Source organism: Rutidosis leptorrhynchoides, chromosome 6, assembly GCF_046630445.1.
Source record: "Rutidosis leptorrhynchoides isolate AG116_Rl617_1_P2 chromosome 6, CSIRO_AGI_Rlap_v1, whole genome shotgun sequence".
Classification (NCBI taxonomy): Eukaryota; Viridiplantae; Streptophyta; class Magnoliopsida; order Asterales; family Asteraceae; genus Rutidosis; species Rutidosis leptorrhynchoides.
This window is the reverse complement of record NC_092338.1, coordinates 24,757,961-24,784,992: the sequence shown is the minus strand read 5'-3', so window position 1 is coordinate 24,784,992 and position 27,032 is coordinate 24,757,961. Positions and strand designations below refer to the sequence as shown.

Here is a 27,032-nt window from a genome sequence, read left to right as displayed (position 1 = left end):
TATCAAATAATGATAATCTAAAATATACCGTTTACACACGACCATTACATAATGGTTTACAATAAGAATATATTACATCAAAAATAAGTTTCTTGAATGCAGTTTTTACATAATATCATACAAGCATGGACTCCAAATCTTGTCCTTATTTTAGTATGCAACAGCGGAAGCTCTTAATAATCACCTGAGAATAAACATGCTTAAAACGTCAACAAAAATGTTGGTGAGTTATAGGTTTAACCTATATATTATCAAATCATAATAATAGACCACAAGATTTCATATTTCAATATACATCCCATACATAGAGATAAAATTCATTCATATGGTGAACACCTGGTAACCGACATTAACAAGATGCATATATAAGAATATCCCCATCATTCCGGGACACCCTTCGGATATGATATAAATTTCGAAGTACTAAAGCATCCGGTACTTTGGATGGGGTTTGTTAGGCCCAATAGATCTATCTTTAGGATTCGCGTCAATTAGGGTGTCTTTTCCCTAATTCTTAGATTACCAGACTTAATAAAAAGGGGCATATTCGATTTCGATAATTCAACCATAGAATGTAGTTCCACGTACTTGTGTCTATTTTGTAAATCATTTATAAAACCTGCATGTATTCTCATCCCAAAAATATTAGATTTTAAAAGTGGGACTATAACTCACTTTCACATATTTTTTACTTTGTCGGGAAGTAAGACTTGGCCACTGGTCGATTCACGAACCTATAACAAATATGTACATATATATCAAAGTATGTTCAAAATATATTTACAACACTTTTAATACATTTTGATGTTTTAAGTTTATTAAGTCAGCTGTCCTCGTTAGTAACCTACAACTAGTTGTCCACAGTTAGATGTACAGAAATAAATCGATATATATTATCTTAAATCAATCCACGACCCAGTGTATACATATCTCAGTATTGATCACAACTCAAACTATATATATTTTGAAATCAACCTCAACCCTGTATAGCTAACTCCAACATTCATATATAGAGTGTCTATGGTTGTTCCGAAATATATATAGATGTGTCGACATGATAGGTCGAAACATTGTATACGTGTCTATGGTATCTCAATATTATATAATATACAATACAAGTTGATTAAGTTATGGTTGGAATAGATTTGTTACCAATTTTCACGTAGCTAAAATGAGTAGTTTTTACCAATTTTGTTTTGCTCGCCATTTCTTCGTTTCTAATCCGTTTTGAGTGATTTAAGCTGCCACGATTTTGTATTGAACTTGACTTTATGAAACTAAACAGAAAAGGTATAGTTTTATAGTTGGAAATACAAGTTACAAGTCATTTTTGAAAGAGGTAGTCATTTCCGTCGAAAGAACGACATCTTGATGACTGTTTTGAAAAACATACTTTCCCTTTGAGTTTAACCATTATTTTTCGATATGGTTTCATGTTCATAAGAAAAATCATTTTTCCAGAAGTATAGCTTTTAAATCAAAGTTTTTCACAGTTTTTAATTATCCAAACCTAAACAGCCCCCGATTGTAACTACAACGGCGTAAATCCGGTTTTATGGTGTTTATCGTGTTTCCGGGTTTTAAATCATTAAGTTAGCATATCATATAGATATAGATCATGTGTATAGTTGATTTTAAAAGTGTAGTTAGAAGGATTAACTTTATTTGCGAACAAGTTTAGAATTAACTAAACTATGTTCTAGTGATTACTAGTTTACCACTTCGAATATGATAGCTTTTTATGTATGAATTAAATGATGTTATGAACATCATTACTACCTTAAGTTCCTTGGATAAAACTACTGGAAAAGAGAAAAATGGATCTAGCTTCAACGGATCCTTGGATGGCTCGAAGTTCTTGAAGCAGAATCATGACACGAAAACAAGTTCAAGTAAGATCATCACTTGAAATAAGATTGTTATAGTTATAGAAATTGAACCAAAGTTTGAATATGATTATTACCTTGTATTAGAATGATAACCTACTGTAAGAAACAAAGATTTCTTGAGGTTGGATGATCACCTTACAAGATTGGAAGTGAGCTAGCAAACTTGAAAGTATTCTTGATTTTATGAAACTAGAACTTGTAGAATTTATGAAGAACACTTAGAACTTGAAGATAGAACTTGAGAGAGATCAATTAGATGAAGAAAATTGAAGAATGAAAGTGTTTGTAGGTGTTTTTGGTCGTTGGTGTATGGATTAGATATAAAGGATATGTAATTTTGTTTTCATGTAAATAAGTCATGAATGATTACTCATATTTTTGTAATTTTATGAGATATTTCATGCTAGTTGCCAAATGATGGTTCCCACATGTGTTAGGTGACTCACATGGGCTGCTAAGAGCTGATCATTGGAGTGTATATACCAATAGTACATACATCTAAAAGCTGTGTATTGTACGAGTACGAATACGGGTGCATACGAGTAGAATTGTTGATGAAACTGAACGAGGATGTAATTGTAAGCATTTTTGTTAAGTAGAAGTATTTTGATAAGTGTCTTGAAGTCTTTCAAAAGTGTATGAATACATATTAAAACACTACATGTATATACATTTTAACTGAGTCGTTAAGTCATCGTTAGTCATTACATGTAAGTGTTGTTTTGAAACCTTTAGGTTAACGATCTTGTTAAATGTTGTTAACCCAATGTTTATAATATCAAATGAGATTTTAAATTATTATATTATCATGATATTATGATATATTAATATATCTTAATATGATATATACATTTAAATGTCGTTACAACGATAATCGTTACATATATGTCTCGTTTCGAAATCCTTAAGTTAGTAGTCTTGTTTTTACTTATGTAGTTCATTGTTAATACACTTAATGATATATTTAATTATCATATTATCATGTTATATATAATATAACAATGTATTAATATGCTTCATATATATTTAGTAAGACGTGGTTATAACGATAATCGTTATATGTATCGTTTCGAGTTTCATACGTCAATAGTCTCCTTTTTAAGTATATAACTTATTGTTACTATTTTTAATGAGATACTTGATGATCATTATATCATGTTAAACATATATATTTATTCATTTATGTATCATAATGTCATATACAACTTATAGCGTTCGTGAATCATTGGTCAAACTGGGTAATCAGACGTTTACAAAATTTCCGTTTCAATTAACCAAGTCTTAACAAGTTTGATTGCTTAACATGTTGGAAACATTTAATCATGTAAATATAGTTTTCATTAAACATATAATCATAGAAAGGTTCGGAAAAGTTCGGGTCACTACATATTTAGTCTTCTTTCTCGAGCAGTTGCCCTGCGAGTACGCTTGAAAATATTGCAGAAACGAGCTCTTAGCAGAATCATCCTCCCATTCTAAACTATTCCACCACTTAAAATCACCTCTAATTTCGTTCACGCTAGATAAATTGGACATCTTAACAGGAAGATTCAAGCAACATGACATTTCAATACGCTCCAACACTGGGAAAACAGACGTACGATCACATATTGTCCTCAAATTCACCATGTTTTTTAACTCCAAAACCCTCAAATTCGGAAGAGTTTCTTTATGCTCCCCAGGTTCAACGATACATGACATATTCTCACAACCGCTTACCTTTATTTCTCTAATCTTTTGAACATGACGCAACATTGCATAAGAAATTGTTCCTCTTAACTTTGGGCAGTCCAAAACATGAAGCGTATTTAGGTTAACAAACAATATGCCTCTCGGGTGTATCCTGTCAATAATAGTCTCTAAATTCTTCAAATGATCGAGAACCAAGTTTTTTAGATTTGGAAACATTTCGCACGAGCTTTTTTCCTTGCTTACTAAACATGTTATAGCATCACAATTCGATAAAGTGAGTGATACCAACGACGATAAGCTAAGCCAGTGTTTTTCCTGCATTTCGACACACGTTATTATGTATAACGAACTTGTGGTTTTTAAAAGATCTTGAAGGTCTTCTTGTAGAAGATCAACTCCTTTAAAAACCAATCTTTTTTCGTTGTGTTTGGCAACAAGATTGTTCGAGTCACAACTCCCGGGACTAATCTGGATATCGTATCTTCTCAATCTCTTGAGCCAAGAAGATGCAGATGCAAGACACTCGATGGAGTCGATCCTTACTTTAAGGACCGAGAGTTTGTTTAATGATAATAACTCGTCAAATGTTGCTACTTGATATTGATATGAACTCATCTTCGGGTTCCAATTATAAGCACTACCAGACATATCTAACGTATGAAGACTCGATAAACCCGAGAAGCTTCCGGAAGCAATTTTCTTCAAAAAGTTTGTGTTTGAAAGATCCAAGTCTCTCAAATTACATAAACATTCAAACCCTTCAGGGAGCTCGCGAATTTGTGTATTAGAAAGATCGATGGTTAAAAGTTTAGTAAGCGTTTTAAGACAAGGCAACTTTTTTAAACGACAGCCTCTTAAAAAAAGCGAACGCAATTCACTCAAGCAAACAAACGACGCAGGCAAAGAAGTTATTTGAGTTTCACTTAAATTTAGTACTCTTAGCGACTTAATGTTACGAAAGAACTCATTTTGGATCTTCTGTATAGGATTACCTTGAAGAAATAAGACAGTGAGATGCGAATTTACCGGAAATTCATCTACTTTTTTCATCTTGCAATGCATAAACGAAACTCGTCTTGATAACTCATTGGGCGTTTGATAAAACGGAAGGCCGAATTGACAATGAAATCCGAACTCTTGTTGACTTTGAGACAAGAATATCGCCAAATGACGAAAAATATCATGCATTTTAACAGTCCCTTCTGAATCATGATCCAGCAAGCACAAATCTTTAACCTGTTCGATCAACGAAACACCATAGTTAAACGCTTCATCTGCGTGTAGACTTTCGTTGATCAACCCATCCAAAACCCAGCATTTGATTAGCTCACCGACGTATATCGAGAAGCTTCCCGAGTACATTGAACAATACAAAAAACATTGCTTTAAAATCTTGCTTGGTAATGAATAATAACTCATTGCTAGTGTCCCAAACACTTCGATTTCGATGCTTTTAAACAATGGCGACGAGCAAATCCACCTTAAAAGAGCGTTTTGCCACGACTCGATCAGCGTTTTGTCCCTCATTGACTTTCCTAAAGTCTTGATCGCTAAAGGCAGTCCATTAAAACCCGCAACAATTTTTCTAGCAGGAGATTCAATACCATCTTGATAAACTACGGGTCCTACGCAATGAACGAAAAGATCCCAAGCATCTTCTTCGTTCATAAGATTTAACTGGAACGATTCGTTAACATTCATGTGTCTACACACATTAAGTGATCTAGTAGTTAACAGAATTTTACAACCAGGTTTTCGTGATGGAACACCTACGTCATCTAGATTAACTTCTTCCCAAACGTCGTCAAGTAACGTCGTCAAGTATCACGAGAATCTTTTTTCCTTTTAATCTGCGAAAGATTCTACTCGCGATTATGTGTTCATTGTCTTCTGCTTCAATTTTTAAATGTATCCTTTTGGCAATTTGAGCCTGAATCGCGCTCACATCAAACTCCCTTGACACTTGAACCCAAATAACAATGTCAAACCAATTTGGATAGTTAAAACAGAGCTCGTTGCTCACGTTCTTGATCAACGTTGTCTTCCCTACGCCACCTTTTCCATAAACCGCAACCCTTTTGACGTTGCTTTTATGTAACATCTCCAAAATCTCCTTCTTATCCGATGCGGCCCGCTGGCCCACAAGAAACAGTAATGACATTTCTTCAACTGCTTTTATCGGTGAGTATGGTTCGGTTTCAAAATGAACAGAACCGAGTTCTTTAACTAACTCGAGTTTCTTTGCTACCTTACAACAGTGTTGGTACTGTTGAAGCATCGTGTAGCCTCTACCATCAGCGTACACATCAGCACTTTCTAGCAGTGACCTTACAGAATCTTCGACTTTAGAAACCTTCGTTAACCATTTGATTACTTCCGATTTTGGAGTTTTTTCAACCATTCGGAGTAATGTTACGTGTTCTTTGATTTCCATCTTTTTATCTTTAAGGTATGCAAACTCTTCCCTTAGTTCGCAGACATTTTCATCGTATTTAGAAAAGATTTTAAGCCTTGAACAAGTGAAATTATAAAGGGATTTACTCCCCTCGACGAAAATAGAACCGAAATCCATTCAAGAAATGGGAAATGATTGAAACGAGAGACGTTGAGTTAACTTTGCTTATGGTTATATATGCTTATATAGTATATACTGATACTGATTGTAAATCGTAATCAACGGCTTAAAACGAAAGCAAAACAAAATTGTTTGGTATCATCAAAGCCAAAATTGGAACACGTAGTTACACGCATTACTTTTTGTTTTGAATTTAAGGACAAAAGCCGTTGACGTTCGGTTCATGGAGGATATTCATGTTCCTAGGAAATTCAGGTCAAGTGAGTAAAAATGTTAGGTATGGTTTGGATTCAAGGTGAGAATAACAATTCTATGTTTCTTGTTTGTTTCAAATTTGGTTTAAGGAATGATACATTGTGTAGAATAATTTGCGTAACCAGCAAGATTGCTAGTAATCTAGTACTATACATAATACATGATATGTAATTTGTGCATTTCATATTGGTTCTAAGCCTTAATTGTAAAGCATATGTCAAAGTAATGGCGGATTTATCATTGACTTTGTTAAAAATTTCCAGTTGACCTGTATTCGGATCGTTAATAACTTAAAATCACCTAACAAGAAGTTCCTTTCAGATTTTTTTTTTTTTTTTTGAAAAGCAAGAAATTTATTATTCAAACGAAGAAATGTACAACATAACATGCGCTACTTTTGAGCGCTACAAACGAAAACCGAAACTAAGATGACCGAGGTGCAAAGATTGCACCAAAGCTAACCATCTAGACTAACATCACGCCAAATACAAAGATGGATTAGATAGCCAATTGAACCAATCGAGATTTTTCCCCTTGAGTCTATGCGAGATCCATTCGAAGGATTTAACTTGAATTTCGTTCAACAACACGGGTGCACCCCAACTTTTGTTTTGGAAGACCTTCATGTTCCTATTCTTCCAAAGATAGTAAGTGGTCACCCACGAGACGGCTTGCCAAATTTTGGATCCGAAAGACATGTGGTGAGATGATTTCCCATGGATACAATCGATACCATTTGAAGAAACATATGGTCCAAGGTTCCACCATTTAAAAACTCGGTTCCAAATATCACAAGCGAGATGACAATCGAATAGCGAATGATCTACCGATTCAAGATCATTGTCACAAATCGGGCATCGGACACTATGTAGATCAATGCCCCTTTTATCGAGCTCGATCCTAACCGGCATTCTTTTTTTCAAAGCACGCCACACGAAGATCTCTAGTTTTTTAGGAATCAAATTATTTCTCAACGTTTTATGCGAAGATTGGTTTGAAACTTTAAGCAAATTTTCATCGATGATGGTTGATAATCTTTTAACCGTGAAGATCCCATTATTTGCTAACGACCATTCCCATGTTGATCGAGTGTTGAAATCAAAAGACATTGCGCGAAGTAGGTTTTCTAATTCTGCTAACTCAGTTGCTGTACGTCCTGTAGGTTCGCGACTCCACTCCCACTTGAAACCTGCACCCACTGCTCGAGAAACAGAAGGATCGCCTGCTGTATTTGCTGCAGCCGAGCATCCTGAAAAAACAGCCTCTGTTGCTGAACGGGTATTCTGTCGAAATCTTGATGGTGTTGGGCTGAAGTTGCTGCTACTACGGGCCTGTGTAATCCGATTGCTGCTCGAAGGTGCTGTTGCGAACGATTCTGGATTCCTACCTGCTGTCGAAGTGAACGAATTTGGAGAAATACGATCTCTAATCGAAGCACACTGATTTCTATCTAACCTGTAGATCCTTGGGAATATGTTTTTGAGACAATCTGAGCTGCACCACTGATCTTCCCAGAATAACGTGGATCTTCCGTCCCCGATGCTTTTTTTGAAAGACTTTACGAAAGAGATGTTAAGATCATCTATTTGTTTACCTGCAAGAACAATGTTATACCAAATGCCCGAAGCCGAAGGATAGGCAAGCCCATCCCTCGATCTCAAGCCACCGTCAATTCCATAGATGCTACGAATAATGCTTGTCCAAAGACAATCGGTTTCGGTATTGAACCTCCACCACCATTTCCCTAAAAGAGCGAGATTTTTGCCCTTTAGAGAACCAATGTTTAGTCCCCCCTCCCCATAAGATAGACAAGTGATGTCCCATCGAACCCATGAAATTTTTTTAGATCCCGAAGAATCCCCCCCCCCCCCCCCCCCCCCCCCCCCACCCCCCAAAAGAAATCACGTCTAATACGCTCAAGTATTTTAAGCACACAAGGCGGGGCCCGAAAAAGCGAGAAATAATACAAGGGTAGACTACTAAGAACCGATTTTAGAAGAACAAGTCGTCCACCAAAGGACAACGTCTTCATTTTCCAATCCGAAAGTCTAGATTTAAATTTTTCAATCACTGGATTCCAATCACTAATTTTTCTCATTTTTGCACCGATAGGAAGGCCAAGGTAAATAAACGAAAATTTACCGGCTTGGCAACCCATACGTCTAGCTAATATCTCTACATCATCCGAATCGACCCCCACACCAAATAATCGACTTTTTTGAAAGTTGACTTTTAAACCCGACGCAAGTTCAAAGCATTTTAAGATATAGAAAAGATTTCTTGCATTCGAATTGGACCATTCTCCAAAAAACATCGTATCGTCCACGTATTACAAATGTGATATGACGATCTTATCCCGCCCAATTTCAACACCCTTAGATTTTAACGTTAGTATCAAGCCTTTTACGGATTAAATTTCCAATTGACCTACTATATGTTACTCCGTACTTCTAGTATATATTATTATTAGTATATAAACAGAAGTCTACTTTTGTTACGCCACCGTGCCATATTAACAGTCTCCGGACAAAGTACACAATGTTTAAAAAATCACGTTATTATATGGTATTTTTTTATTTTACAGTGTTACCTTCTACTTTTTTTCTAAAGGAACTTTACATTATTATACTTATTATTGTTATAATTCAGTAGGCTTATAACTACCTTTAGTGGTTTGATTCTTGATGTTATAATTCAGTAGGCTTATAACTACCTTTAGTGATTTGATTCTTGATTTAGAATACTAATAATGAAGTGTAAGAACAAAGATGATAATGGAGAGAAAGAAAGAAACACTTTGTAAGTGTGAGAAATGGTGCAAGTTTAATGCTTGCATTCATGAGTATTTATAGCCTAAAATCTCAATATAAAAATACATACTTTGTGTACCAAAATTGACTATATGTATACACCAAAATTGACTATCCATATCTATATTATTATTATTATTATAACACTCCCCCTTGGATAGCAATTTTATTTTGTTGAAGATCAACTATAAATTACTGCCTCGTTAAAAACCTTGCTAAAGAAAACCCAGTGGGAAAAAACTTTAGCTAAGGGAAAAAGAGTGCAGCATGGAGTTGACTCCCCCTCAAGTAGACATCGCTTCAGCTGTTACATCTTTTGAACATGTCTCATGCCAATGTTATGAACGTGTGTTCTGAAAATAGCAGTTGGAAGTGCTTTCGTGAAAAGATCAGCAGAGTTTTTGCTAGATTGCACATATCTCATTTCAATCTGGTTGTCCTTAATGAGATTTTGAGTGTATGAGAAGAATCTAGGTGGTATGTGTTTTGTTCGGTCACTTTTGATATACCCTTCTTTCATCTGTGCTATGCAAGCTGCATTATCTTCATAGATAGTTGTTGGACTTTTATCGCGTTCTAGTCCACAAGAATCAGTAATGAGTTGTGTCATTGATCTCAACCAAAAACATTCTCGAGTAGCTTCATGTAATGCAATCACTTCGGCATGATTTGACGATGTAGCAACAAGTGTTTGTTTTTGAGAACGCCATGATATTGCAGTACCTCCATTTAGGAATACATATCCAGTTTGAGATTTAGCTTTATGTGGATCAGATAAATAACCTGCATCTGCATAACCAACCAAATCTTGTTTTGATTCGTTAGAATAAAATAATCCTAAATCAGTAGTTCCTCGAAGGTATCGAAATATGTGTTTGATCCCATTCCAGTGTCTTTTGGTAGGAGCAGAGCTGAACCTTGCCAACAAATTAACTGCAAAAGAAATGTCAGGTCTTGTACAATTTGTAAGATACATAAGAGCTCCAATTGCACTAAGATATGGTACTTCTGGTCCAAGAATATCTTCATGATCTTCACATGGACGAAATGGATCAGTTTCAACATTGAGTGATCTAACAACCATAGGAGTAGTTAATGGCTTTGCCTTGTCCATATTGAAACGTTTCAAAATCTTTTCAGTATATGTTGTTTGATGTACAAGTAAACCATTAGGCATATGCTCAATTTGTAAACCAAGGCAATACTTGGTTTTTCCGAGATCTTTCATTTCAAATTCTTTCTTTAGAAGTTGAATGGCTTCATAGATCTCTTTATTTGTACCTATGATGTTAAGATCATCAACATAAACAGCTATGATCACATATCCGGATGTTGTTTTCTTAATGAAAACACAAGGGCAAGTAAGGTTATTTGTATACCCTTTGCTTATCAAGTAATCACTTAATCGGTTATACCACATACGTCCCGATTGTTTTAACCCATATAAAGATCTTTGTAATTTAATCGAATACATTTCTTTGGGTTTTGCATTTGATGCTTCTGGTACCTTAAATCCTTCAGGTATCTTCATATATATATCACTATCAAGTGATCCATATAGGTAAGCAGTCACAACATCCATGAGATGCATTTCTAAATTTTTAGAAACTGCCAGACTGATTAAGTACCTAAAAGTAATTGCATCCATAACAGGGGAATAAGTTTCTTCATAATCAATTCCCGGTCTTTGAGAAAAACCTTGAGCTACAAGTCTAGCTTTATACCTTGTAACTTCATTTTTCTCATTTCTTTTTCGGACAAAAATCCATCTGTATCCTACAGGTTTCACATCTTTAGGAGTGAGAATGATGGATCCGAAAACTTTTCTTTTATTGAGTGATTCTAATTCAGCTCGTATTGCTTCTTTCCATTGAGCCCAATCATGTCTATTTTGACATTCAACCATAGATGTTGGTTCTGGATCATCATCATTATTCATGATGTCATATGCAACATTAAATGAAAATTTCTCATCAAGATTTTTCATTTCATTTCGGTTCCATAATATTTTTGAATATGCATAATTGATTGCAATTTCTGTATTGACATCATCAATCTCCTCTGCAGTAGGAGTACTGATTTGTGGTTCTTCTTGAACACTTTCTTTTACTTCATTATCAGCTGATTTTCTTTTTCGAGGATTTTTATCCTTTGAACCGATTGGTCTTCCACGTTTCTGACGTGGCAAAGATTCATGAGTGACGTTATTGCCAGCTTTTGGAATTTCAATTCGAGCTGGAGTATTTACTGCTGGTATATATGATTTTGTCACCGTTTTCGTATCTGTAAATGCATCAGGCAATTGATTTGCAAGTTCTTGTATATGCATTATCTTTTGAACTTCTGTCTCGCATTCTTTTGTGCGAGGATCAAGATACTTTAATTGAGGTTCACACCATGAAACATCATTTTCTTTATTTTTCATTTCTCCCCCTAATCTAGGGAACAATGTTTCATTAAAATGACAATCAGCAAAACGTGCTGTAAAAACGTCACCTGTCATAGGTTCAATATACCTTAATATTGAAGATGTTTCATATCCAACATATATTCCCAACCTCCTTTGAGGACCCATTTTTGTACGTTGTGGTGTCGCAATTGGAACATACACTGCACAACCAAATGTTCTAAGATGGGAAATATTTGGCTCTTGACCAAAAGCAAGTTGTAGGGGGGAATATTTATGACTTGCACTTGGTCTGATGCGAATCAATGCAGCAGCATGTAAAATTGCATGACCCCATATAGATACAGGGAGTTTTGTTCTCATTATCAATGGTCTAGCGATTAACTGTAATCGTTTAATCAATGACTCGGCTAAACCATTTTGTGTATGCACATGAGCAACAGAATGTTCAACAACAATTCCTATAGACATGCAATAGTCATTAAATGCTTGAGATGTAAATTCACCAGCATTATCAAGTCTCACCCTTTTAATGGTGTAATCAGGAAAATGAGCTCTCAATTTAATAATTTGGGCAAGAAATTTTGCAAATGCCACATTACGGCTTGATAACAGACAAACATGAGACCATCTGCTAGATGCGTCTATTAGAACCATGAAATATCTAAATGGTCCACATGGTGGATGAATTGGTCCACATATATCACCTTGAATTCTTTCAAGAAACATTGGTGATTCTTTCTCAACCTTAAGTGGTGAGGGTCTAGTTATCAATTTTCCAAGAGAGCAAGATGTACATGGAACCATTGTATCATGATGGATTTTTCTATCCTTTAGTGGATGTCCATGAGTACATTCAATAATCCTTTTCATCATTGTTGATCCTGGATGGCCTAATCTGTTATGCCATAAACTGAATACACCAGGATCAATATATTTTTCGTTAACTACCATATGTATTTCTGGTACATTTATATGTGTATAATGTAATCCAGAACTAAGTCTTGGCAGTTTTTCAACCACATGACTCTTGTCAGTGATACTTAAATATTTCTCATTTTCTGTTGTCACTGACTGATAATCATACCCGTTAAGGTATATGTCGGAGAAACTCAATAAATTTCTGCTTGACTTGGGAGAAAATAAGGCATCATTTATTAAAAATTTTGTACCATTTGGTAGTATGAAATTTGCCTTTCCTATCCCTTTTATCAAGTTAGCAGGTCCTGATATTGTATGTATAGTTCCTTCCGTTGGTTTTAGATCAATAAAATATTTCTCGGATTTAAGTATAGTGTGTGTAGTTCCACTGTCTGCTATACAGAGATCTCCACCACTTGATTGATGTTGTATTCCAGCAAAATTCATATTGAACTTCATATATAAGAAATAAATAGTGAGTACATTAATATTACACAATATTTTAAACGCAAATAGATAGTACTGAAACATTTAGCAAACATAATGACAAAGACAGACGATATTAAATCGTTTATTTTTCAAAAGACACACAACTTAAACATTCAAGAAATCTTCATATAAATCAGATGGTTTCTCAGTGACTGTTGGATCAATATTATCCACAAAATTTACTTCCTTTTCTTTACCTTTCAGCGAATCCTGATACATCTTAACAAGATGTTTAGATGTTCGGCAAGTATTAGCCCAGTGGCCCATTCTACCACATCTGTAGCAAGATTCTTCAGAATTTTTAGAAGAATTTTCTTCAACATCTTGTTTAATGGGCTTGTTTTGTGGTTGATATTTATATTTTCGTGGATTACTATTTCTTTGACCACCACGGCCACGACCACGACCACGTCCACGTCCACGCCCATTACCATTACCATAAGGATGGTTTCTACCATAGTTATGGCTTTTGGCATGATGATGGTGATGGTTATTATAACCACGACCTTGCCCGCGTCCTTGTCCCTGTTTATAATTATTTGCAGTATTTGCTTCAGGGATTGCAAGTGTACCAGTAGGACGGGATTGCTGATTTTTCATTAATAGCTCATCATTTTGCTCTGCAACTAAGAGATATGAATTAAGTTCAGGATATATTTTGAACTTTAGCATTCTCAAATTTCTTTGCACTGTGATGTTTGCAGCATTCATTGTGGAGAAAGTTTTCTCCATCATGTCTGCATCACTAATTTCATGTCCACAGAATTTAAGTTGTGAACATGTATTATACAGAGCTGAGCTGTATTCATTTACTTTCTTAAAGTCTTGGAACCTTAATGTTCTCCATTGTTCCATTGCAGCTGGAAGTAAAATTTCTCTTTGATTATTGAATCTGCTTTTGAGACCTTCCCATAAAACATGGGGATCTTCTACAGTCACATAATTATTTTGTAAGCATTCATCAATATGTTGATGAATAAAGCAACATGCCGTAGCTTGTTCTTTTTCAGAACAAGTGTTGTTTTCATTTATGGTTTCAAGAATGCCCATTGATTTAAGATGCATTTTTACTTTTATAACCCATGGCATGTAGTTGTTTCCAGTTGATTCTAAAGGAGTAAATTTAAGCTTTTCCAGATTCGACATTTTCTATTATCAAAAATTAAAACAAACATCATGATAAATTAGAGTCAATTTATATTCATAAGTATATAAACATTAAACATAAATTTAATATAACATAAATGATAAGTAGGTGACAGTGTCGACCATGTGTAAGCAATCATAAATAAATGTTATATAACAAAAATATAAATATTAGTAAACATAAATGAAAATTTGGCGACAGTGTCGACCATATATTTTTTCAGGTGGTATAACCGACCTATATCATTCTGGTGGTATAACCGACCATATATCATTTTGGTGGTATAACCGACCATATATCATTTTGGTGGTATAACCGACCATATATCATTTTGGTGGCAGAGCCAACCATATTTAGTATTAAGATTATCGTGCTGATAACGTGTTATAATTCAGTAGGCTTATAACTACCTTTAGTGGTTTGATTCTTGATGTTATAATTCAGTAGGCTTATAACTACCTTTAGTGATTTGATTCTTGATTTAGAATACTAATAATGAAGTGTAAGAACAAAGATGATAATGGAGAGAAAGAAAGAAACACTTTGTAAGTGTGAGAAATGGTGCAAGTTTAATGCTTGCATTCATGAGTATTTATAGCCTAAAATCTCAATATAAAAATACATACTTTGTGTACCAAAATTGACTATATGTATACACCAAAATTGACTATCCATATCTATATTATTATTATTATTATAACAATTATCTATTTATTTATCAGATTGAACTATTAATTTGGAACAGCCTATAATGAAATAACGGACCACCAATCGCTGTTCCAAAAAAAAAAAAAAAAAAAAATTGGACGGATGGAATATAACTTTACCCATAAGTGACAACCGATAAGTTATGAAAGTATATATTGGTCAATTCAATCCGTAAAAGGGTTTTTTATTTTTCTCATTTTTATGCTTGGTTTTTTAAAATGAGACAATGGCGACCAACAAGACGGAAACTTGAAAAGAAGAAAACAAGATAAGTTTTTTTTTTTTTTTTTTTTTTTTTTTTTTTTTTTTTTTTTAACAGCAAGGGAAGAAAAGAGTTGGAGATAACTTTTTGGACATCAACTTAAAAGGGAAAAAAAAAGATTAATTAATACTAAAAATATATGTACCAGATATACCTTCCAACCCGTCACAATCCACGCCTGATAAATCGATAACATATTGTGATCGAGTTGATCCGCACAAAAGGTTAATGAGCGAGGTAAATGAGTACACTTACAATTATTTCTGGTTTGGTTAATTACAGAGAACCAAGAGGGGCATTATCTTTCGTGTGTACCAACACGATCAAGATATATGTAGCGATATGATTGTGACTGGTTGGAACTTGCAGTTACTTAGGCATGAATTAAAACTTCGTTAAGATAATTATTAACAAGAAAAAGAATGTTCATTAAAACATGAAAATAAAATACTTGATTGAGGTGTTCAAGTTTGACAGTATCCCGTCTTAAAAGCCAAGACTCAAAAAAAGATCAACACCTTATTCAAGCTTCATGTCATAATCCTATAAACAACCATTTACAGTATAATTTAATTGCATTCATTAAAAACACAAGTATTATGATCTCTGAAAATAAATTACCAAAATAATTTAAGTTGGTATATAATAATTTTTACATATAATACAAGTATATAAATAGTTAATTAACACATGAAACTTATTTAAAAAAGAATATAATAAATTTCTATAAATTAATAAAAACGAGTACTTTTTGAGGGACAAAAACACTAAACCTTAAGCAAGGTAAACGTTAGGTATGAGATGGGAAAACCTCAACTACATTGAACATATGCACATAAGGCATGCCCCTCCTTTCATTTCAAGGACACAATCCTCCCTATCTACACACATTTAGTGTTTTATACTAGCACCAAAAACATACAAAACTAAACCGGCATCTCGAACCATAGGGTGTTTGTTTAGAACCCTTTACGGGTCAGGTTTGGTTTTTGGTCTCACTGAATTTAATCAAAATGCAATTACATATTTCCCCAAGTTTACGACATGTTACGTTGTTGCAAGGGAAAGGTGTGAAGGAGTTCATAAAAGTTAAGATCGGGTCTCGAAGGTTGTCTTACAAGATACTTTTTTACTCGCTTATAGTATTCACATTCCTTCTACGGTTCATCTTCATTATAAGTTCTGTTGACACCATTCAAGATCAAACCAAATGCTCAACAATCGGTACAAGAACTTTGAACTAGTAATCTTCAAGGCATTATTATCCTCCTGATGTTTTTAGTCATTAGTATTCAAATTTTATGGTAAACTTCACTATTTTAAATAAATGATTCTTAACATTTTGTAGGTTGTGTAGGAAAAAAGCTAGCACCAGGTATCTTAAATAGCGGAAACCTTCAATCAACTTCAGATGTAATATGCTAAACAACAAACCTATGGCTTATATGAATTCTGAAAATTTTGAGTCTAAATTGTATATTTGGTTTCTAAAAGGTTCCACAAGAAATTTATCAAATCTTGGAGGACCCATCGAGCCATGATGATATAGTAGAAGGGACCAACATTCCTCAAACTTTGGAAGAATTTGTTAATAGCATGAAAGGCAAGAATAAATTAGATGCAAAGACCTTTGCCATCAAGCTTAAATCCATGGTACCTTACCATTTTAGTTTTCTACCACAATGAGACCTAATTGTCATTTTCTATTTAGATTCCCATGTATTCACAAGATGTAACAAAATTATAAATACAGTTGGGAGTATTTGAACCTATCAATCCTAATAAACTATTAAATGAATAAGATTTTCCTTCATTAGGATACTCGGGGGAAGGTGAATATAACTTTCTCAAATAAACCTGGTCAAACCGGGTTATCCCATGACCGTTTCCAACCATTTTCCCATGCCATTCCCTGAAATGTTGCTATTAAGATTTGAATCTGAAACCTCTTGTGAGAATATGAGGTCCCGAACCACTAGACTATCTTGGAATAATGAGTAAATTACTTCATTGGTCCTTATAGTTGTATCAAAATTACGATTTGATCCTTTAAAATTTTCAATTATGTTAGTAGTCCTTTATTTAGAAACTTATTTCCTAGATAATCCTTTATTTAAGAATTTGTTGCCCATATAGTCCTTTAATCTATATCTATATCACTAATAAGTAAATCATTAACATTCATTAGATTAGATTATAATTATAAAGGTAACAATTTTATAATTAAAGGATTATCGACATAATTAGAAGGGAATGAATCAGTAACTTTGATAAAACCATAACGACCTACTAAGTACTTTACTCTGGAATGGTTCTACCTATCCTAATAACCATGTTAATTGCATTTTTTTTCTTAGGTAACACTTCTTGAACAAAGGACTAGAAAAGCCAAAATCCAAGAATACCTGTATCGGCACGTGGCATCTACTACCATACCAAAACCCCTTCATTGCCTATCCTTACGGTTAGCCCACGAGCACGCCACCAATGCAGCCGCTCGTTTGCAACTTCCTGTGCCCGAGCTTGTACCAACACTAGTAAACAACTCATACTACCACTTTGTTCTTGCATCTGATAACATCCTTGCAGCATCTGTTGTAGCAACATCTCTAGTTTACAACTCATTAAGACCCGAAATGGTGGTCATTCATATAATCACCGATAGAAAAACTTACTCTCCAATGCAAGCATGGTTCTCCTTACACCCTTTAGCACCAGCTGTGATTGAAGTCAAGGCGTTGCACCATTTTGATTGGTTTGCAAAGGGAAAGGTCCCAGTTTTGGAGGCTATGGAAAAAGATCAAAAGGCTCGGGCTCAATTTAGAGGTGGGTCATCAGCCATTGTGGCTAATAACACTGAGAAACCTCATGTCATCGCTGCAAAGTTGCAGGCCATGAGTCCAAAGTACAACTCGCTCATGAACCATGTTCGAATATATTTGCCACAGGTGACCGTCTTTAGCACCCATGTACAAGAACTCATATAAATCAAATTTAACTTTAATTATATTAATCAAAACTTACATCTACTGTGTGCTTATATGTGCAGATGTTTCCAAGTCTTAACAAGGTGGTGTTCCTAGATGATGACCTTGTTGTTCAATCTGATTTGTCACCTCTATGGGAGATCAACATGAACGGAAAAGTAAACGGAGCCGTTGAAACATGTAAAGGGGGTGATAAATTTGTAATGTCGAAAAGGTTCAAAAGCTACTTGAACTTTTCTCACCCATTGATATCAAAGAATTTTAACGCAAATGAATGTGCTTGGGCATACGGCATGAACATATTTGATCTCCAAGCTTGGAGAAAGACCAACATAACCGAGAATTACCACTATTGGATTGAACAGGTCAGCAATTTAAAAAAAAAAAAAAAAAAAAAGGTCACACAACACAAACAAGATTTTGACTTTTTGTTTTTCTTATGCAGAACTTGAAATCAGATTTGAGTTTATGGCAACTAGGAACATTACCTCCAGGTTTAATAGCTTTTCATGGGCATGTACACATTATCGATCCGTTATGGCATATGTTGGGCCTCGGCTACCAGGAGAACACGAGTGAATCGGATGTTCAACAGGCTGCGGTTGTACATTTTAATGGTCGAGCGAAACCTTGGCTGGATATAGCATTTCCAGAGCTTAGAAAATTGTGGACCAAGTATGTAAACTTCTCAGATAAGTTCATCAAATCCTGTCACATCACAGCATCTTAGAATACAGCAATTACAGTACAATGTTTATTTTTTTTGGTATATTACATTACATTTGTATTCAATCCATAAGGTTTTGTATTTTGTTGACTATTGATTTAATGAGAACGAATCGAATACACCAATAATACCCTATGTCCCTAATCCCTATCCATCCATAATACACTTAAAGCAATCTAGCCTACACAATTTCAGCAATATATAAAGTATTATAAACATAATCTACAGGATTAATAATTTAATAGTAAGACAAACCGTAAACCTAAAGTAGATAACACAAAGCATGCAAATGTTAACCCTAGAAAAACAATATAGTGCGGATAACAAAATTGAAGAAATAAAGAGTACCTAGTGTTTGAAGATGAATGATTAAAGGTGGAATGAACAGGCCAATTGAATCCAGAAACAGGAACTGTGAAATTATTAGCATCAGGTACATATATATCATCAATCAAACCATACTCATAGATCCAGTTAGTGTTTTCCGGTGCAACCATTTTGCAGGAGTTGTATAAAATTTGAGATTGTGCGTTTGTTACTCTCCGTTCCAAATTAATTGGTACGACGAGTACATTTTTAATTTGTTAAACAGTTACTATTAGAAAAAGACGATATTATCATGTTGGGGAAATGATGTTCATGAACAAAATTTCATATTGATTTCCGATATGAGTAGAGCTATATAATAATTTGAGTAGATTATATAAGATTAAAAAACTGTGTATCACTTTCACATTCTGTAATTTCATACTTATATGTAGTTCCTTAAACCTCTTGGTGAGGGCGTGAGGGGGTTGTCTTGTGTGTCCTCGGTAGTACATTTTATACTTTCGTAAATTTGTAAAGATTGTCTAGTGACAATCACGTGTAGTGGATGAGGATATTTTTAGGGTTATGCTGAGTTGTAATGGATTAATGGGAAAACTTGTGGAGTTGTTCGATATGGCAAAATATAATCAAATGATGGGTTAAAAAGTGGTGAAAATAGTAGAAAACGAATTTAAAAAAAAAAACAAAAAAAAACAAAAACAAAAATGCCTCATTTTCTTGCGTTTTACATTGACAAACGTCATCAAAATTGTAATCATAAACGCCCCATTACAGGCGTTTGTAGGGCGATATAAGAGTGGGTGAGGCCACCAACGCTACATTATCCATGGTCTTATCTATAAAAGTCATTTTACAAAGGTGATCCGCTACATGTTATTATTGTACTACTCGGTCGTCTCAAATTTATTATAGAAGTATTTTATTTTGAGATATTTCAAATTAATTATTCATTTTTATAGATAGAAAAGATCAAGTAAATTAAGTTATATTATGCCCTTAATGTATATGAATAGGATTAAAGGAGAAATAAAAGGTAAAGGTAATACTAGAAAGTAAACAGAAAGTACAGGACTTTTATGACATTTTATTAAACTGTGTGTCTTTTGTCTAGTGATAATAAATATGGGACGTAGAGAGTACATATTTGTTTTTGGACAACAGTTTGGGATCACCCAGGGGACTAAACCAGTCACGCGATGATCTCCCGCAGTTGCATAATCGCCCCCAACTACTGCTCTGGAGTAAACCCGGATCAATCCGAGAGCATGGCCGAACCCCCCTCCCGCTGCCCCCGCAACGCAATGTGCGAAAGACGACCTTTGTTGGAATTCAAGATCAAGTGATATCATTGTGTGCATTGTTGTCACCCCAGGAAATCGAATTACCAACCTCTAACATAAAGGTATGGCCATTACCACCACTGAATTATTATGTACTACATACTACACTAGAAATTTACGCGAAAAGTAACCTAGATTCATAAATAGTCATATAGAGTTGTTGAAAATTCAAGGTCACATACATAATTGTGTTCTCTCACTGAGGGAAAATGTACAGCTCTTTATTGCAGGGATTATAATATGAAAAATAATAATGTAAGAAAAGCACACTTTTATGCAGTTAAACGTGCTGCTTAATTAATAAAATGAAAAGCAACTGTCTATTTAATATGGACTTACAAATGAGAGAGAAAAATATGCAAAAGCTTGACTCCACTAAAACAATAACTCAACTAATAATACAAAAAATATATGCAACACAATAAACACATGACAGTAACTAAACCATAGACCAGCAAAAAACTAACCTCAACATCTTATAGAAAGTTGACCTAAAACATTGAAATCGTCAAACACCAACCCAAATGCATAGGAAAAGAGCATACTCGCAACGAAATTCAGTGATCAAACAAGTATCTATCACTATCGAACCGCGTCAAATCAAACAAGTAGAAATCTATTACTGTTACAAGCCATGTACTATTCTTTCTGCTGCTATACACATTACAGGCATACTGATTTCAACTGCGACAGTTAGAACACTTACAACAGAGTTTTAGGATATTCTACGTTAATAATTACGAATATCAAATGTTAAAATCACAATCCAATGTTTCTTAGCCATAGCTCAATCGAGGCTCCAGATATCTCATTGACGTTTGTCTTCGAGGGATGCTTATCTCACAAGCATTAACTCTTGCAGCAAACCGAAGAGAACAAAGCGACTCGTTAACTGACGCTGGTGCAGGGGACACGTTCACAACCATTAACGTCTTCGAATCGCCACCTAAGCAAGGCTGGTTTCAACAATTGATGACACGTCAGCAAATCTTATTACCATATACAATCAAGACAGAAATTTGTGGTTTTTTATTTAAAAAATTTGAAATGTACCTGAAGAAGGTATGTGAGTTTCGAATTCCGAAACGGTATGTGCTCTTCTTTCTTAGCAAGAGCAAAAATTACATCACTTAATGATGACAAACTCCTGTTGATGGCCTGATTCAATCATATATCATTATCAAGAGTTAGTAACATTTTATTAAAGGGAAGAATCTATTGTTGGTATTAATTAATCTAGGGGCTTATTATGTAAACTAATGAAAGTTAGCGGTTGAATATGTAAAAATGTAAAATGTACCTGAGTTTCTTTTAATCGTTCCCCTGTGGACCCACTCTTGGAGAGACGCTCACTACCAGCAAGATCAATAAGGTTAAGAACGCCTTGAACGTGTTGCTCCATAACCTAAAAAGTAAAATCATAAGTATATCAGTTTATCCATAAAACCACCTAAATCAGTTTATTTTAAAAGTTCAATTATTAAAGATAATAATTATAATTTTTGCGAACATATATGACACACTAACGAACATACTCACCTCATTAACACCAGATATACGCAAAGTGAAGACGAAGTGACTTCGTGACGATTGCTCGTTCATTTGAGTTTTACCGACAGACCTAAGTTCAAAAAACGTCATAACACATAAGAAACCAATTGAACATTTATATATTAAAAAATATGAAATTTACTACGTTTTAACATCTTAATACCTGCTTTGTGCAGCACGGTTTAACAAATACGATACTTCCTTACTGCTACGAACATCCACGATAGTCAAATCTGATACAGTCGTGTTGCCATTCGCGTCATGTTTTATTGCATATTGTTGTTTATTACCATTCTCTGTTGAAGATGATTTGCTCGATGATAACAAATCGCGTATCGTCTCGTTGTATATTTCAAGCATTGAAACCTACATAATAAGTTGTAGAATTAGAATAACTGTTTTTAATAAAAAAGCCATGACCTGAAAAATAACATGATGAAACGTGAGATTCAATTCCAAACCTGCATTTCATACTTCCATCCTTTATCGAGAAGATTTTGGCGCGCCTCGAAGATTTGTTCTAAAGAACGAGGTATTAGTCCTTTATCGTCGTAGCTTCCTGGTGTGCCCATCATTGTATGCGTTTTGCCCGATCCTGTTTGACCGTATGCAAAGATACAAACCTACAAAAGTAACTAAGCTTGATTACTTTTTATTACAGGCGACTGTAAGTAATTATTGGTCAAACACACTATTTTTCTGAGTTTAGAAATAAATAAAAAATTCTTTTAATTATTTTATGTAGTTTCATAACCAACTTAATTAGCATTTAAATTACTGAACTTTCAAACCATCAGACTTGGTTCTACTTTATTGTTGCTAACTAAATCAAATTTGGTTTTACTTTATTGTTGCAAACCAACTGTTATTTTCGAAAGAAAAAATAACAACAATAACCATAAATGATACCTTATAACCGTCGAGTGCACTTTGTACAAGTTGTGAAATCTCTTCAAACACCTCTTCTTGTGATGATTGAGGCGTAAATACCTTATCGAACATGAAAGGATGGCTTTGACCTTTTTGACAAATAAAAATAGTATTGTTATAAAGAGGGCATGATATGATAAAGAAAGCCAAATTTGTAGTTTTAGTGATGTGAAAGCGTACCATGTTGCACGACTTCCATGCCTCGACCGAGAGTTTCGTATGTTGTCGGAAAAGTTATAGTTTTTATTTCTTTTTCAACACCTTCATCTAACAAAAGGGGCCGGACTCTACAGAAAACTCGAATGTTTCCTTTTAATTCCTGTGATAAAAATAATTAACTCATTAAAGTGGTATGATAAACACGTAATAGAAAAGTTAGGCAATTCTGACCCATCAATTAATGATCAGACAACAATTTTGACCCATTAATGTATGAAGTCTGTAATATTAACTACTGTTTTTGTGATCATATTTAAAAGACAACTTATATTTAAAAATTCAAAAATTCAAAAGCTTGGACAAAAATGATTTCAGGTCAGTTCGAGTACACCCCGCATTATGCCACCTCAAATGAAATTTAGTATTCGTACCAATACTGTATTATGCAATTTTTTCCTTAAAATTTCCCCCTCGATAACTTTTGACTCTGCCTCTGCCAAGCGAATTTGTAGATCAGCATTGACCTTTTTCTGTTCTTCGTATCCTGTTCTAGTCTCAACTGATGATAAATCGGATATCTACAACAAAAAAATCATATATCATATATCATATCATATATTAGTATAAAATCAGACCACTATCTCAATTGATGATAAATCGGATATTCGGATATCTACAACAAAAGAAACAAATATTGGTATATAAAATCAGACCGACGATCTCTAAACAGAAATATTCCCAAAATTGTATCAAATACCTCCAATTTCTTCTCTGCTTCAGCAAGTTGCTCCTGCAGCCTTTTTATTGTGTCCGTTTGTAACGCGCATGTTGCCTAAAAGAACAAACCACAAGTATTTCACAAGTCACTACATACATATAGCAGCACCAATTCAGATTCATTTACTTATAAATGGGCCAATCTAGCTTATTTTTTATCTTTATTAACGGATCAAATGGGTAAATCAAAAAGAATTAGCTTACGAGGACACTATTCAAACAAATCAAAAGTAACCAAAAGTGTATATTTGAATGCGTGAAACCTTCTACATCATTCCACTTGAAAAAACTAGTCACAAAACATTAGTGCAAATTTAAATTTAGAAGTCTTAGAACGACCCATTACAGCTAATACAAAAATCAACTGGTTTGACCAAATTTCATTTGACCTACTACCCTACGCATCTGACCTGCCATTGCCACCTCTACATACATAAAACGATAACATAAAATATTATACAAAATCAACGGGAGTACAATAACCTCAAGTTCTATCGATCTTGATGTTAGGGTACTCAATTCAGCGGCCGATTTTCCAGTACATTCTTTATATTGCAACACTTCAGCTGTTAAATCTTGAACTATCAACAATTGTCGATCACGGTCTTCTCTTACTAGGTGCAAATCCCCTCTTAAACATCCAACTTCACTAGCTAAAGCATCTTTTAGCTTCATTGACTCTTCTAAACTAGCCTATAAACAAGAACTCAAAACTTTAGCAAATAATCATTAAATTATTTAAAAGTATTACAATAAACACCATATTTGTGGTAGGTATCGAATGACCAACTTTTGTAGAAGCCAACTGGTCCTGCTGAGATTCATGGTAGCCTCTTAAATTGCTTAAATTCTCCATTAAAGTGGCTTTTTCTCGTTCTACTTTGCTAAGGGTATCGCTCGTTTGATTGAGCTCCGATTGGAGCTTACTGTTGTATTGTTGTAAGCTTGTATTGTATTCTTGCAACCTCTTGTACATATCATTGACTGATATTATCTGGAAACACGTATAAAGTTATTTCAAGTTTATAACTTTTTACAAAATAAATTATCAAAATGTTGGATTTCGTCATAATTTTAGATCAAATTTATAACCTTTTCATTTGCACTTGAACTCTCTCTCAGAGCTTTATCAAGATCTTGTGTGAGTGATGCCACTGACCTTTCGGCTGCCATTCTAATATCTTTCTCAGTCATCAACGTTTCAATTGCAGCCTAACATAAAGATCAAGAAACACATGCTTAACATGTAAATTGTAAATTAACCAATAACCAACTTGTCAATTTTGGTCAGGGATTTAAATGGTACCAATTTTTCGGCTTCTTCTTTCTTTAATTTCTCTTGTATATCCGAGCAATTTGCTCGCAATTCATCGATTATAGAGTTCAGTTCTTCTTCTTTAGCATTCATTAGCATTTCTAAAAACCAATTAATTAAATAACACAATAATCAATATTAAGGAAAATAGATATGAAAACGATGCAAGACCAAAAATTAAAATTAAAACAAAAAGTTGAAATGAAATCAAGTACCCATTTCATTGGATTTATTTTCGGCTGATTCAAACAGCTTTTTAAGCTTCTCATGCTCTACAGAAAGATCCCCTTCAAAATCTTGAAACCATCTTACACACATCCTTAGCTTTTTAATATAATCCATCATTAGCTCACTTTTTTCCTATAATCAAACAAATAATTAGCATTACATCTACTTCAAAAAAAAAAAAATTTAAAATTTAAAAATAATAATAACAAGAACAAGAAAACCTCTTTGAGATTTATATTTTAAATTGATTCTGATTTCAAATTCAAGAAGAAAAAAAAAACAAGAAGCAGAAAATTAAAAAATAAACCTTGACGTTGAATTTATCTTTAGGTCTGATCTTCATATTCAACAACGCTTCAATTTCTTCTCTTGTGAATTCAAACCCACCACAATCCGACCCTGCAATGCTACCGGGTCCGGACCGTAAACTCGGATCTTGACCGCCATTAACAACCGAAAAAGCTTGCCTTCTTGAAACAGGTGTTTTGCTACCATTAGCTGTACCCACCATCTTTTTTCAGATCTTTAACACTATTTCATGGACACCCACCAAAAAAATTAGATCTTCAACTGTTCTTGAGCACCAAGATTATTTTTTTTTCTATTGAAACCCAGAAAAAAAGAAAGGGTAAAAAACAAATTTTGCAGGGAGAAAACAATAGAAGGGTTTTGTAAATTCAGAAGGGAGTGTGGGGGGAGCTATTTTTTTGTATTTTTGGTGGTGGGTCACTAATTTGGAATCAAACCTATCATCTGATTTAAATCAGAACCGTTGCTTTTAATTAGCAGAGAAGGTGTATTGTATCATGATGATGATTGTAATTTGTGTAATTGTGTAATTAAACATGACTAGTGTATAGTGTACAATATAATGAAAATGATTTAACTAAATTGTTCTATATTGTATACGTATATAATAATATGTATATGTATATATGTATGTATATAATGTATATAAAATGTATATATGTAATATGTGTATGTATATCAAAATTAAAATTTGTGAAATCTAAAAATTATTAAAATTGATTTTTCAACCTTTTTAGTGTCTGGGGGTAATGCCTTAAAAGTGGTGTTAGGTGTGCCTAGACTGCTTCCTAGGAGTATATATATTAAAATTTTGAGTAAAAAGTAAATTGAGTAAATGTTCGTGAGTGTGAAGGTGGTTGCATATATCCACCGTACCAGAACAGTGATAATAATTGGTTTTTAAATCACCCTAAAAAATTAATAAATATCTTTATACCTTCTTTTTTTTTAAGAAAAGCAAAACAATATTTATTGATATATCTTTATACCTTTAAATAATTAAATGTAATTCATAATCACATAAATAAATTCTTTGCATTTAAAAAAACATCAAAAATATATTAAAAACGTTTCTTAGTGAATATCTAAAACAAATGTTATCACAAAAAATTGCCTTCTTTTATATTTATAGTTATTATTATTATAATATATATTATATTTCTTATAAAAATAGTCACATTTTTAAATTTTCATTTTCAGATCGACTAAGCATTTTTTTATCAA

General features: G+C 33.9%; 3 protein-coding genes and 1 pseudogene across 5 annotated transcripts; 1 reads left to right on the top strand and 3 right to left on the bottom strand.

Annotated features, from left to right (window-relative positions):
• Window positions 1-3,209: 3,209 nt before the first annotated feature.
• Window positions 3,210-6,153, bottom strand: LOC139853475 (disease resistance protein At4g27190-like; annotated as a pseudogene).
• A 681-nt stretch (window positions 6,154-6,834) lies between these two features.
• On the bottom strand, window positions 6,835-19,473 carry LOC139852374 (uncharacterized). Of its 3 annotated transcripts, none has more exons than XM_071841658.1 (5): window positions 19,218-19,473; window positions 18,631-18,850; window positions 17,831-18,491; window positions 17,561-17,747; window positions 6,835-8,005 (listed from the first exon to the last, which is right to left on the bottom strand). In XM_071841658.1, exons 4-5 carry the CDS (start codon window positions 17,577-17,579, stop codon window positions 6,888-6,890), a joined length of 1,137 nt encoding a protein of 378 aa, XP_071697759.1. In that variant the 5' UTR covers window positions 17,580-17,747; window positions 17,831-18,491; window positions 18,631-18,850; window positions 19,218-19,473; the 3' UTR covers window positions 6,835-6,887. The 3 variants fall into 3 exon arrangements, 2 of the variants coding, with proteins under 2 accessions (XP_071697759.1, XP_071697760.1); XM_071841659.1 differs by having other exon boundaries at window positions 17,561-18,032; window positions 18,180-18,491; XR_011761052.1 differs by lacking the exon at window positions 6,835-8,005 and adding an exon at window positions 15,905-16,424 and having other exon boundaries at window positions 17,561-18,491.
• On the top strand, window positions 16,169-18,888 carry LOC139852375 (probable galacturonosyltransferase 12). The gene is made up of 6 exons (XM_071841660.1): window positions 16,169-16,379; window positions 16,504-16,568; window positions 16,650-16,808; window positions 17,513-18,103; window positions 18,205-18,507; window positions 18,588-18,888. The coding sequence occupies exons 1-6, from the start codon at window positions 16,169-16,171 to the stop codon at window positions 18,870-18,872; spliced, it is 1,614 nt and encodes a 537-aa protein (XP_071697761.1). The 3' UTR covers window positions 18,873-18,888.
• Window positions 19,474-21,014: 1,541 nt separating the features above from the next.
• On the bottom strand, window positions 21,015-26,130 carry LOC139851711 (kinesin-like protein KIN-14N). The gene is made up of 16 exons (XM_071840861.1): window positions 25,807-26,130; window positions 25,487-25,631; window positions 25,263-25,372; window positions 25,049-25,168; window positions 24,747-24,950; window positions 24,440-24,649; window positions 23,937-24,011; window positions 23,611-23,757; window positions 23,201-23,339; window positions 23,000-23,109; window positions 22,552-22,713; window positions 22,254-22,456; window positions 22,079-22,160; window positions 21,840-21,944; window positions 21,593-21,697; window positions 21,015-21,495 (listed from the first exon to the last, which is right to left on the bottom strand). The coding sequence occupies exons 1-16, from the start codon at window positions 26,008-26,010 to the stop codon at window positions 21,316-21,318; spliced, it is 2,301 nt and encodes a 766-aa protein (XP_071696962.1). The 5' UTR covers window positions 26,011-26,130; the 3' UTR covers window positions 21,015-21,315.
• Window positions 26,131-27,032: the final 902 nt, after the last annotated feature.